At 36.5% G+C, this 13,921-nt stretch overlaps 1 protein-coding gene across 7 annotated transcripts in view; it reads left to right on the top strand.

The window, feature by feature from the left end:
- Positions 1–12,505, top strand: part of magi2 (membrane associated guanylate kinase, WW and PDZ domain containing 2) — a 451,931-nt gene extending 439,426 nt beyond the window's left edge. For 5 of the 7 annotated variants that reach the window (XM_031897513.1, XM_031897512.1, XM_031897514.1 and 2 more), the window contains one exon: positions 9,569–12,505. In XM_031897513.1, coding sequence (XP_031753373.1) covers positions 9,569–10,356 — 788 coding nt within the window. In that variant the 3' untranslated portion in view covers positions 10,357–12,505. The remainder of the gene's footprint in view (positions 1–9,568) is intronic. The other 2 variants (XM_031897516.1, NM_001374763.1) reach the window with 2 other exon arrangements.
- Positions 12,506–13,921: the final 1,416 nt, after the last annotated feature.

Below are 13,921 nucleotides of genomic sequence, written 5' to 3'. Positions count from 1 at the left end.
CAACAACAATTCTGCCATAGATTTCTATTAACTATGATTTGAAACTAGTTTCCAAGAGAAGTACTGTTTGTGGACCATCAACATAATCTAAACTTTAATAGTGCCATAACAGAATTCACAAAGCTTTTGCCCCAGACACATCTATGTTTGTTTTCTTAATGACTTTTATTAGAAGTGAATCCGGGTTCCTTTTTAACCTCATAACAGATAATGTTACACCAGGATATTTGTCAGCTTTTTCATACTGACAGCTGGACTGGGACTCAAAATAGGCCCTGGCATTTCAAATACACAGAGGCCCAAATAGCCCTCATTAGCCCAATAAATAGTGACTGTCTATGGCATCTTACTGCAGCCCCTCTGGCATTTCCCAGAATCCACAGATTTGCCAGTCCAAGCCTGCTTTTTACAATTTTCCTTGGGAAAGAGCTGTCGTTTAAGAAAGACCTTATGTATGAGAAATGCCTGTATACTGTCACCTAAATATTATATGTTTTCATGCAACAGTTTGCAGGTAGGTTATACTTGAGGTGCTTCCAGTTGTCCATCATAGAAAGTAACCATAGCAATAGTACACTTGATAAAGGGTATGGGCCCGAAACATGTTGTGTTACCACTACCCATAATAAATGTTTTGCAGCAGACCTGCTGAAGCTTTTTTCCTATTTTTTGGATTTCTACAATTGTATTTGGTTGCAGCACAGAGCAACAACTAGGAGCTAAAGCTCTTTTCACAAGTATTTTATACAAAGTTCACCGACAATTTTTATTTTTTGAATGACTGATAAATATCCTGATGTGCCAGAAACATGACAAAAATTGTTACCAGTCTTTCCAGACAGCAGTAGTGTGTAGTGTATGAAGCGCTTATTGTTGCCTTTGCAAAGAAAAGGCAGAAATGTTCCTTTCATCCAGATACTTAATTTAAATCATGTTACTTTGCTGAATAAAAGCATCTGAGCATTGGTCTCCCTGTTTTCAATAAGCCTGACCTTATGTCTTTCTTTAGAGCTGTAACCTCCAGCAGTGTTTAAAGTGATGTGGGATTTCTGGGTTAAAATATCACACATTCTCATAATGGCTTTATTAAATGCAATATGCTCAGCATTATTTCCTTTGTGTCATTCTGATTGTGCAGCATCAACCTTTAATCGTTTCTGGGTCACTTTTTGCTGTCTAGCTATACAACGAGCAGCAAGTAGTTCCGTACAGTGCAGTTTATTCAATAAAGCTAGGTGGTATCCTGGGGTTTCACTGTTTGATCGTTATGCATATTGATCATTTTATCATATTATCACTGCACAAATAATATAGACATTTTAATTCTCCCCAAATCATCAGCCAGCTAAATGTACAAACACATAATCCTCAGTGTATAAAGTCTATTAAAATAATTTATACTAAATGACTATTCGCAACAGAAAGTGGAAATCTTCTAAATGCATTTACACAGCATGGTATGGCTCCATCAAAACTTCTATATGATTTTCATTTAAATTTACCTTTAAAGGGGGCATAGTGTGAAAAACAATATTGTGCCAATGAATGCACACCCCTCATTTGAAGCAAGACAGGGTCCTGAGAGGATCTATAGGGAGCCATTGTTACAGATTGTATTTATTTTTAGACCAAAATGAAACTACCACCATATATTATTCATAATCACCTACAAGATTAGAATTTTTTTGGTTTATCCTTTAAGTTTCTTTATACATTAGTGTACAATGAACAAAATACAGTGGTTGGGGATTTGTTTAAACAACAGATACAAGATAGAAGTCAAAGATACTGCAATGTAACATGGACTTCAGCTTTAAGCAAGGAAAATGCCAACTGTATGCAGAATTGAATTCAAATAAACATGTTTTGCTTGTTTTGATGCTACCTGCCTGACCTGAGATAGAAGGAAAAGTCAAAGAAAACCTCTCCCTAAGAAAAATCTTTTCCACTGCTTGCATTTATGCCTTGAGAAAATAAGTGCCTGTTAAGGGTAATGTCCCACACAGAGATTAGACACCCATGATAGATCTCTGCTACTGCGAGCGACTAATCTCTCCTAAATACCTTGCCACCTGCAGCAAAGGGAATCGCCCTGGAAAGGCCACACATTAATTCGGTTTTCCGAATTTGTACCAAGTTGCCTTCATGCGGTAACTTCACGCAAACACTGCAGATGACTGCAAAATTTCCTCCTCCAGGCAACTTTGTGCACTTGGAAAAACCAAAGCGATGCACAGGCCTTTCCAGGGCGATTGCCTTTGCTACTGATGAAAAAGCATTTTGGAGCAATTTGTCACCTGTGGTAGCAGAGATCTATTGCGGGCAACTAAATTGCTCTGTGGGGCATTAGCCTAAAGGCAACAAAGAATTGGCCCGATAAATTACATTATAGTTTATGAATGCGGTTAAGTATTACTAGTCACAGACTCCCACTGTGATACAGAATATTTTTTCTTTAAAATGGGTGATTGCGATGGGCAATCTAAGGAGGATGAGAAGGTAATTTAGACCCATTTTGCCTGCAGTGCAATATGCTTAATGCGCTCTTTTCATATTAATGAAGATGGAATGATTGTATTTAAGCTGTATGAAGCTAGTGTCAAATTTGATTTAGTCCTGCTGGAGCTGTGGCACAGCATCAAATAAGCAGGTGCATGGCTTTTATTAAACAAATTAATTTAGTTCTGGTGATTTTCAAAGCAGCCCCTCCATCACCTTCACTCATGCATGGTCAGACTGGCTGCTCAGTTGCAACTCAGCAGTATATGGTGACTGGCCCTATGCAATTAACTATTGTGTAGATGATTATCTGTATTCAAACCCAGTTCATCATGTTGCATTTAATAAAGCCACTCTATTAAAATACATAGGAACCCTTGAAAACTTTAGTCAACTATATTTGATGACTCAGAGGTAATTCAAAGATCGTAAATCATCAGCCAATAAGTCTGTCTCCATTCATCATCCAGTGCTCCTTATATGGCTTCTACTATTGATTGTCCTCTTTGCCACATGCAGGCTTCCAAGCTTTTTATATTGGTCTCAGCATTCAGAAGATTTGTTCAGTTGGTAAGTTTAATACATGTCTTTTACCACTTCACCCGGAAGTCCTCTATATTTGCACTATAAGCAAATGTATCTTATGTTTAAAGAGAGCTTTCACTTTTGCAGGATTTGCTTTTTCTTTCCAAATCTTGAAAGCTTAATGTAGAGTAACTTGAACCTGAACATAGGAGCTGGTATTGATGGTATTTGTCTGTTAAATTCTAGAATGGAAAACTGAACATAGCTACATATTCTACTTAAATATTTCTTTGTTTTCTCATGTTAAAATTCCAGGTCAACTCGGACTAAAGTCCCAAAACTGTCCACTGCATTATAAAGTTATTGAACTTATTTGCAAGATGAGCAAGTTTGTGGGAAGTGAGGGGTGGGGTGCATTCTCTTTGCCAGCTGTTATTTTTGGTTATTAAAGTCTTAGGCAATAGGACATGGCTGGCTTGTTAGGAGAAGATGAAGAAGGCAGGGCATTAACAAAATGGCTCTCCATGGCAAGGTAAAATCTGTAGCTAGTACCTACAGGGACACCCTTCTATCTCTTTATCTTTCATTTTACAAATATAAAGGGTGCATTTTCAACGTGAGCATTGAGTTTTGGCCCACACAAGTACTGACCCACACAATGCAATTCCTTAAAGAAAGCATTAATATAGGATGTGGTAGCTCAGGACCCTTAGCAAAAGGGAACAGAGAAGCAGGTTTCTATTTGGTTACTCAAAATGGAAGGGTGATTTGGAAAATATCAATTGAATTACATCAAAGATACTGACCACTGTGTTCTTAATGTAGATTCATATGATATCACAATTTTTTTTTTATTATTTGATGTTTTCGATAGTTTAACCTAGAGATGCACCAAATCTCAGAACCCAGTTATTATTCAGCTGAATCAGAGCCCTTAACATTTATGTGAGAATTTTTATGGATTTTGCAACTTAGGGTTCACATTTGGTTCAGGATTTGACCAAATCCTTTGTGGGGAGATTCAGTATTAACAGTATCTTCTTGGAAAGAAACAGGCTGGTACAAAACCAGACTGGCATAGAAATATTCTGCTTAAAATCACTATTTATTAAGAACTTAATGCATCTTATTCAAAGTACAACAAAGCGCCCTACACATTTTGTGGTCCATCTTTGTTGTACTTTGAATAAGATGCATTAAGTTCTTAATTAATAGCGATTTTTACGCAGCATATTTTTACTCCAGTCCGGTTTTGTGCCAGCCTTTCTCCCCAAGAAGATACTGTGGTTACTCCGTTAAGTTGAAGGTCTGGGGCTTGTGCACCCTGACCCACTGTTCCAAGTGGTGAGTTTCATTTAAAAATGGGAATAAATTGGTCTTGGGATTCAGTATTTAGCCAAAGGTGAGGAAAGTGGTTTGGTCCATGCCTATTTACCCCCTTATTATACCTGGGAAAGATAACATTTAGCAGTATTTTAGGCAGACAGTCATGTCTGGAGAAACATTGCTATGATACTCCTTCTGTATTTATTTATTTATTTATTTGATCTATTATTTACCATTCATGGGTTTTTTCTGTATTTGACTCTTGGTTGAGTTCTTAAATTAAAAAGAACTCAAATGTCAGGTAATGAGCTGTTCTGCAAAAGGGTGGGGTTTCCTCTTGACTACAATATAATTGATTGATATTTAATTTAGTACCAATGAACCACATGTTTATAATCTGTTGATGGAACTTGCTACACCAGAAAGATATTCTTCGATTTTAAAAGGTATTTTAGTTGGTTGAGAAGTACATGGGTAAACACAAAACCAAGTGCCTGCACATAAATGCAGTGAAATCTAGGTGCAGATCAGCACTGCCAAGATCTCCCATTGGCTCTGATTCCTGGCATGTGCGCAAGGCTCTGCTCTTTAAAATATCTTCCATTGAGCTATAGTAGTTTGTATTCTGTTGTTGGTTTGCCAATTACTGGTTTGTGGGTTGCTGAATTTAGTACTAGGGTTGTTTTAATGTACACTGGATAAGTCAAAGAATGTTACAGCATAACCGGTATAGTATAACTGAAGGGTGATTGAAAAGCTTCAGCTTCAAAAATTTTTAAATTGCATCTAGAGCATTAGCAAAAACTAGGTGCCAAGCTTTATATTACTATATAGTGAGGATTATTATATTACCAGCCTCCAGTCTTGTAATACTTTGAATAGAATGCTATGCACCTGGAAATTTAACATTGATTTTTTAGTTTAGTTTACCAAAACTTGGTTTTGAATGCAGCTGTTTCTTCAATATCAAGTGTGTATGATATGCCCTTCATTTTTCCATTATTCATTAACTGTGTCAAAAGAGATGTCTCAAGAGGGAGGTTTGCTGTATAAATCCTTGTTAAATCAGCTCAAGCACATATAAGCATCTGGTGGGTGCTGAACAAACATGCCATTGCTTTCTCAGCAGCACTGTTTTATAGTGATGAGTGAAATTCTGCATTTCGCCATTGGCGAATTGTTTCGTGAAACTTCTGTGAAAATTCGGCGCAGAAAAATTAGTCGCCCATCAAAAAAATTTGTTGCGCACCAAATTGGGCGTGGTCGCATAAATAAAAAGCGCGGGCGACAAAAAAATGTGGGCAACAAAAAAAAATAGTGCAACAAATGGGTTTCGCAAATTTTTTGTTGTTTCGTGAATTTTATGCCAAAGCGAAACGGAACAGATTAACTCATCACTACTGTTTTACCTAGTTTGATTTGGGGTCTTATTTTTTGTTTTTTAAAGGGAGCACCAGCCCAGGAAAAACCTTAGACACCCACTGTCAATTATATTGCTATCATTATGGCACCCTGCTAGAGTTTTAAGTTTGATTTTAATATTAAGATTTTTATTGATTATATTTAGAACATTTCTTATTTCAGTATGATGTTTATTTTATTTTTTCTCATTTTTGCAATAGTTCAGCTTTTTGTGTTTCTGATGTGTAGTCCTGATAGTGTGCATTGTTATACTGGAGAGTGAACCCATTGAATGTTCAAACAGTAATACATCTCCTATGATCAATTGCACTAGCGATCTCTTTAACTGTTCTAGCAACATTGTACCACTCAAGGTTTTCATTAGCCCAGTTCCTTGGCAAAAATGAATGGCCCTGAATTGTATTTGTAGGAAAGCTGTATGGTTATTGTTTTGTTTTAAACTTTAAGTTGAAGTGCTGTCCTAGTCAAGTTACAGGAATGTGCTGCCTTAAGCATTGGTGTGCAACAGGACATGATATACAGAGGAGATGGTATTTGAGGGCAGGAGTGAATTACTAGGATGGAATCCCACCCCATTTTCACCACTAGGCTCTAGGTCAGTGCAAAAAATAGAGGATGTTAGAAATCCTATATGAATTTGTAAAGCCGGCTGACAGCATTGGAATCTAGTGAAAAGCAGCATTATTGACCAATATATGTATTACCTACATTTTTCTAAACCTAGCAGCACATTTACTAAGCAATTTTGAGAAAAAGTCTATTTTTATTTGACTTTATTTTACTACTTTATTTTAATTCAAGTTTTTTGGAATCTTTTCCCAAAAAATTGGAGTGTTTTCGAAAATAACTCCCATAATTTCTGATTTATTAATGTTTGGTTAACTTTTTGGGCAAAAATTTTTTTTGAAAGGTTTGATCCCATTATTGTTTTATATGTCACACACTTTCAAGGAGAAATTAATTCCATCATTGTTTTCTATTTCACCCAGTTTAAAGTGAAACTTAAACACATTATTATTTTCCAAGAATGTGCGCCATCCTCCTAAAATGGCTGCTGGATCAATTCCTGTGTGGGAAAAATAAAGAAGATTCAGGGAATGAACGTCCATTTAAACTCAGAGTTGTAACAATAGTTTCAGCTCAAAAAATTCATGATTTTCGAACGTAAACTCAAAATTTTCATAAAACCAATTGTGACATTTTATTAAAAAAATAATGGAGTTTAATTTGAATTTATACCATGTTGAGTTTATACGACTTTGAAGGCCAGAAAAAAACAATTTTAGTGAATCAGCCCCCTAGTGTGCTGATTCCTGCATAAGCACATCATATTCTGAATTACCTGGGTGCAAAGGGAACACCTATATATGTTGTTCTCACAGGAAGTTACAGTAGATATACCGTTGCAATGTTCTAATGCGCTTTGCTGGCTCTTTACTTTGAATCGGAGTATTTATTATATTTAACACTGAGTATATGTTTCCCTTATTGGTCTGTGTAGATGTCAGTGAATGAATCAGTGGTACAAAGAAATAAACATTTATGATTTTGTCTTATGAATGCTACTTATTAGTGGTAAAAATGCACAATCACCGATATTTGGGGGGGATGGGAACAATTTTGTATCATATGGGTATAATGAATCCTCAACGCTCAAAATCTGTGCAATGAGCAAGGATGAGATATGTGTTGTTCATGGGTAGCATATTGTTTAGGAAATGTTACTTATTTAGCCAACTTGTTATACTTAAATGTTACAGATAATGAACATTATAGTTTTATATACATAGAGATGGCATGAAGTGGAATAGGGAAAGAAAAAAAATATAGATATATTGTCAATATGGGCTTCCAACTGGAGGGTCACCCCCCCAAAGCAGCACTATGTGACATCCGACATCAACACCCACTGCCTTGACATAGAAGTGGTGGGACGTGTTTACTGGGAACTCCCAACTAAAACAATGCAGGCTTCCCATTTAAATACCATCAGAGATTAGGATTATGGTTTCAGTAGCCAAAGCAGCGCAGTCTATGGAAGATGGCCTTCACATAATTTCGATCTTTCTGAATAATGGGTTTCTACAAATCATTTTAAAACAAGATACAGGATTCCACTGTCTTGCTACACTTGACCACCCTAAGGGCTCATACCCACAAGCATTCTAATCCCACCTGTGTTCGGCGCTTACATATGCCTGTGTGAGTACAGGCGCATTAGAAAGAATAGGGTGCATTTGTTTCTGCAATACCCTGTGGTTGAAGGCAGAGGACTGCAATGCAGGGAAGCACAGAAGCAACTGGTCATGAGTTCAAGCCCTAAAGGCAAAGGAATACTTCAGGTGGCAGGTCAAAAACACTCAAATCAACTCTCAGGGGCAGATTTTTCCCAAGACTAAAAAAGGAATTCTGAACAATTCCATGTAGTTTTCAATAAAGTCAAATGAATTATTCCAAGAACTTATGTAAAAATATCTCAAAAGAATGACTGCCTATAGGTGTCAAAACCAGGGGGGTTCAATTCCAATTGTGACAAGAACCATTGTCATTAAGGTGCAGCATGTGTGACAGTTACCTCCCAGGACTTCCCTTAAAACATCTTCTGGGGGCCCCTGGCTAATGAGCAATGTTTTCATGTTTTTCATTCTTTTTTTTTTATAATAAAATGTGCATGTGTTCTTTCCTGTCTGATTTTAGGCGCTATTTTAGAGCAATGTGAATTTATTTTTTGCAATGCTAAAACGTAGTATCATTATGGGTAGAAAAAAGTGATTGGTCCATAATAAGGAATCTGGACCCCCAGCTAAAATACTTCTATATAATAATATAAAGTTTAATAAATGGCTAATAATAATATACACATATATGTATTTAACATATTTAGAACAACATGATTTAGATAAATGTTAAATTAAGGTTGTTGGCACTAATAAGTTGGCTCATCTGTGATACAAGGGTTTTTTTCACTTGTTGCCTGACTTTCAGATTTTTCACAAATTTCAATCCAAACTGATTTGTTTGTGATACAATGCACTCATTTACAGTGCAAACATGCATTTAATTGAGGGGAAGGTTGCCAAATTAGACTCAATTAAGTTTTGGCAGCAGGTTAATTCATTTTCAAGCAGAAGAAGATTGAAAGGGTTTACAGTGTAGAAAAGATAAAGCAATGTTTCGCAACAAATATCTCACATTTAGTTAATTTTTGATTATTATTAATCATATCAATTGTTCCCTTAAATTAGATTTACATTGTGTTACTTTACTAACTGGGTTAACAAGACTAGATGACTTAGGTCCACATGAACAAGTCCACAAAAGCCAAGTTGCTAAACGTGCCAATATATCCATCCAGTCAATGGTTGTATGTAAATATATATATATATATATATATATATATTTGTTTCCACATTGCAGGGGCACCTGATCTGATGCTTTGGGTAAATATTGAATAACTGGATCAGGGCCTGTATGATCTGTACATTCAGCAGTAGAACCTTGTCACCCGTAACTCGTAGGTTCCCAAACTATAGGATCTTAAGGGCAATGCAGCTCTGTAGGAGGAAATCCATAAGGGCCAATTAGCATGAGATTTTGAGTGCATTCTTTATTGCTGACATTCTTGGGACACTTACTGTCAGGTATAGGTCAGTAACAGCTAGTATTACAAATATACTGAAATTATTAGATAAAAAGGGACTATTACACTGTTTAAGCATAAGAAAGGAACAATTACAATGTGGAATTCTGATTTGAATACTTTTCACAAAAATGTGTTTTCACTATCTTCTTACAGACGAACCAAACTCCTGGAGTTCTCCCTCTACCACCTCCCCAGGGCCGGAAGTAGGTGTTTCCCTTGATGACATAATTGCACCATTATCTTCATCACATTCAGCCTTGCCCTTTGACCCTACTCACCAGATACACCCAGAGCCAGCATGGGATATCTACAGGGAACAAGATATTGGAAAACCAAAGGAGAATGCTGCAAATGGTTATAAAAAGAAAAGACTGGGAGAGTCGAGGGAGAGGTCAGCAAGCCCTAAGAAAGTAGACCGATCAATGCGTGAAGAGAATTTCAAAAAGGAATTTCAGGAAAGCAAACAGAAAAGAGCAGAAAATAGCAAAACCACCTCAGTGGGCAAAGTGACTGTAAAAAGGGTGTTAATCGAAGAAGATTGTGGATATTCTACAACCGGTGATAGTGGAGGTCGGACATCCTGGTCCGCTGAAACAAAAAGCGAAGGAACTTTATGTGCAAAAGACGTACACAAAGATGCAACCAGTGAGAAAAAGTCAGTGTCAGGTCTTGAGCAAAGCAAGTCAGATCCTAGTGTCATCTCCAAGGTGTACAGTAGCAATATAACCAGCTCTCGAGCGAGTGCCATGGACCAAGATGAGAGAGATGCTGCAGCTAAATGCAATGACCTTCAAAAAGAAGGGCCCCTCCATTCCACCAACACTCGCAGTGTCAGCACTGCAGCTCGGAAAGCAACAGTCTCACCAGGACCGTGGAAAATTCCTGGCTCTGATAAGCTACCTAGTACCCTGAAATATGGCACTTCAGCCTTGAGTAGATAACTGAATATGAGGCTGTTTCCCTTTAACTGTTTCATGTAGACACAGAACATTATTCTTGCTTTTTCTCAAATAATTTAATTTTTTATTTATTTTAACTCACAAGTATTTACATACACAAAGCATCTTGGACCTGGAGCATATATTTTATAATGCTGTGAGTTTATGCACACTGTCTAACAATTTCAAAGAAGCAAACACAGTTCTTGTAAATTCATACATCTGTATCTGTAGCTAACAGGGCATTTGTTTGAGCTCTATTAGCTATGGAAGAACCAAAACAACATGAAGTGTGCCTGGGGCGGACAGTGCAGTGAAACTGTTAGCAATTTTCCCACTGTATGAAGGATATGGAATACACTCCAGTCTGTAGCAAACTAAAGGACACATTTAAAGTAATCAGCAAACTGGAACATTGCCTTAAATAAAACTGCACTGAGTAAGATGAAGGAGAGAATGAATTATGCCTTGCAATTCGACATTGGTATTGTAAATATAGAGCTAGCAACATATCTAGACAGGGGTTAAGGTATTTCTCCAATGCTTTTGGAACTGGACATCAAATTGTGTCCACACTGAACATATCTACATTAACCCGCCTGATACAAGTAGCATATTAAACGTGCTGCTCATTACTTTGGAAACAGTGTTCTCATGTGGCTCCATTTTAATGCTATATTTTTGTGAATAACCCATCTTTTTATGTACCTATCAGTATAGTGAAGATAAAAATGTTTTCTTGAGAAATGGTTTGTTCCACTAGAAACTGTATATGGTAGTACATTCAAGATGTAATGCCTTGAATGGGGTGCCCAGTCAAAATCCCAATTCTCAAATTTCTAAGCTTTTATTTGATCAAAATATATTTTAAATATGCACTGTTATGTATAGTTAAACTGACTTACAGCCTGATAAAGGAGCTTAAGGTACCTGTAAATTAGAATGACCAGATGTATAGCTAGATTTGACCGAAGGATATAAGCAATACTAGTGGTATTTTCAGCAGGTAAACTTTCAAACTGAAGGGTCAGTTTTTAATGTCCAAAATGTAAGAACTGTAATCAGCAAGTTCTCTCCCACCAGAGGGAAAATACCTTTTGTGAAACACAATGAGGTTTTATTAAGTCTCATATAACTTCACATATAGAACCAGGTTCTAGGCCATGAAAACCCTGATTTGCCAGACCATCATATGTACTCACTCCCCTCTTGCCTTAGACTCCTCCAAAATGTAAGTAGAAGGATTAAGACATGGGATATCACAACTGCACTTTCAGAGCATTCACTATATTTATAATGCGGTCAAAAACAATTTATTATTGAAAAACATATTTTCATTAGTATATAATACTTAAATATATGAAATATATATAAAAAGAAAACATCTGAAAAGAAACAAAGGTGTTTTTCATTACACAGTACTAATCATGCTTTTAAAACCCTCACTTTTTTCTCATCTGTCTGCAATTACTTTGGACATCATGAATTTTCTAGTTGTTTTGAAGAAGCGAGTCGCCAATACATTTTTCTTAGACATGTTTGTCTTTCTAAAAAAACACTATTTGATTGCTAGTATAAATAAGACTTTTTGCTGCTTAAAGAAAAAAAATCTCCATCGACAATATGAAAGCACAAATACAGAGCATTTTGAAGTTGTTTATATGCCCAGCTCCTGCCTGTAGCTTTCATAGTAGGAGGTTACATTTACCTTGCAGAATCTGGTTTGGGAAAATGCTTCTGTAGTATAAGTGCACGTCCCAAATATTCCTATTTCTGATTTTCCAGATGTGAACAAGGTTAAAAGAAAATTTTCAAATAAGGTTACACTTGCATAAATCAACCTCCCACAGGCGACTCTGACCTGTTATAGCAACTGTTTTATTGCATTGTTGTAATCAACAACCTGTACGAAGAGCTCACCATCAGATTTCCATTCCAGAGAATATTCTGTGTAGTGTTAGCTGTGAATTTACCTTGTACAGCTGTATCTCTATAAATATAATTCCATGTATTAATAGTCACAGAAAGGCTGTAAGTGAGCAACTATTTTTATGAAACGCACCACTATGGTTAAATTAACTTTTACATAAATCTTGTTTACTGTATGATACTCTAAAACACTGTCAAATAAAGTATATATCCAGTATCAAAATGAATGTTGTGTTCTCTGCCCTAGTTTTCTATATAGCTCTGTGTTTTTTTAACTGTGCACATAAACTCTATTTTTAATTTGAAGCACCTTTTCACAAGATGACATTCTCCTTTAATCATATGTACAACAGCCCAGGTTCTGTCGGGGACACACAATGGTATTCACTGTGGCAGTGTGATTTCTTGTTAGACAAGGTGATTTATGAAATTTCCATGGCAAAGTTTACCCTAGTCCATTAACTAACTGCAATCAATCAGATCTTAAAGGAGAAGGAAAGGTAAAAACTAAGTAAGCTTTATCAGTAAGATCTATGTAAATACAGCCATAAGCACTTACAGTCCTCTATCAAAAGAAACACAGAATTTCTTATCGTCTTTTGTGTCAGACTTCCTGCTCTCAAAAAAATCCTTCAGGGCACAGGCACAAGTCTGCTCAGTTTGCTCCTCTCTCCCTCTCCCTACCTTTATCCTCCTCCCCCTCCCATCAATTCTCACTCCCCCTCCCAACAGTGCTGTGTAATCTAAGATACCACCTGCCAGAGCTGCAACATGGAAGCTACTGAGACCAAGCTAAAATGGCAGCTGCTATCTTAAACAGCTTCTAGGGCTCTTTACTCAGGTATAGTAAAGTTTTCTGCAGAATAAATATAGCGTTCTATAGGTAATCTATTGACAGTAAATGCCAAAATGCCTTTCCTTCTCTTTTCTGTTCAGGTAAAGTAATAAAAGTAGATAGCAGGTCTCTATTGGTTACTGGCAAAAGCAAAATGTGCCCATGTTATCAAATAACCCTTTTAAGACTACTGTAGCACACTATGGAAGAATGTGATCATGCAATTCAGGTGGGGATAGCAAACAATCCAATCCCCTACCAAAGCTTGTGTGTTACTTTCTGTAAGGTAAATCCTAGCTTCATGGAGAAATATAAATTATCAAATGATTCCAAAAAGCACAAGGCCGAAGAGAATCTTTTTTTCTCTTGATGGGGAAGTATTTATTATATTATTGTATAATATTAGGCTACTTCCATGCCTGTGCATCTGTGAATGCTATAATGACCACGCAAACCAAAAACCTTAAATGTACTTGAAATTCGAACATTAAAAGGTCCAGCTATTTTTTGTACATACAGTATATCCTTCAAGAACTCATTAAAGTTATCTAGAGTGACAGGATGCTACAGCTATTTATGCTCTAGTAATCCTTGTGGTCATTGATTGTGTAGATTATTGGTATGATAATACATTTACCTAAATGATGAGATAAACCCATGGTCAGAAATAACATTACTGGTACTGTTACCCAAATCCCTCAAAATAGACTATAATGCTGTTTATTGTATTCATATGCTACAACCTAGTGGATAAAAACTAGAAACAGAAACATCACCCATGCCCAAGATCTCCAGAACCTTGAA

Source organism: Xenopus tropicalis, chromosome 3, assembly GCF_000004195.4.
Source record: "Xenopus tropicalis strain Nigerian chromosome 3, UCB_Xtro_10.0, whole genome shotgun sequence".
NCBI classification, from domain to species: Eukaryota; Metazoa; Chordata; class Amphibia; order Anura; family Pipidae; genus Xenopus; species Xenopus tropicalis.
Note: the sequence above shows the minus strand (reverse complement) of the source record. Positions and strands in the feature narration are given on the sequence as shown.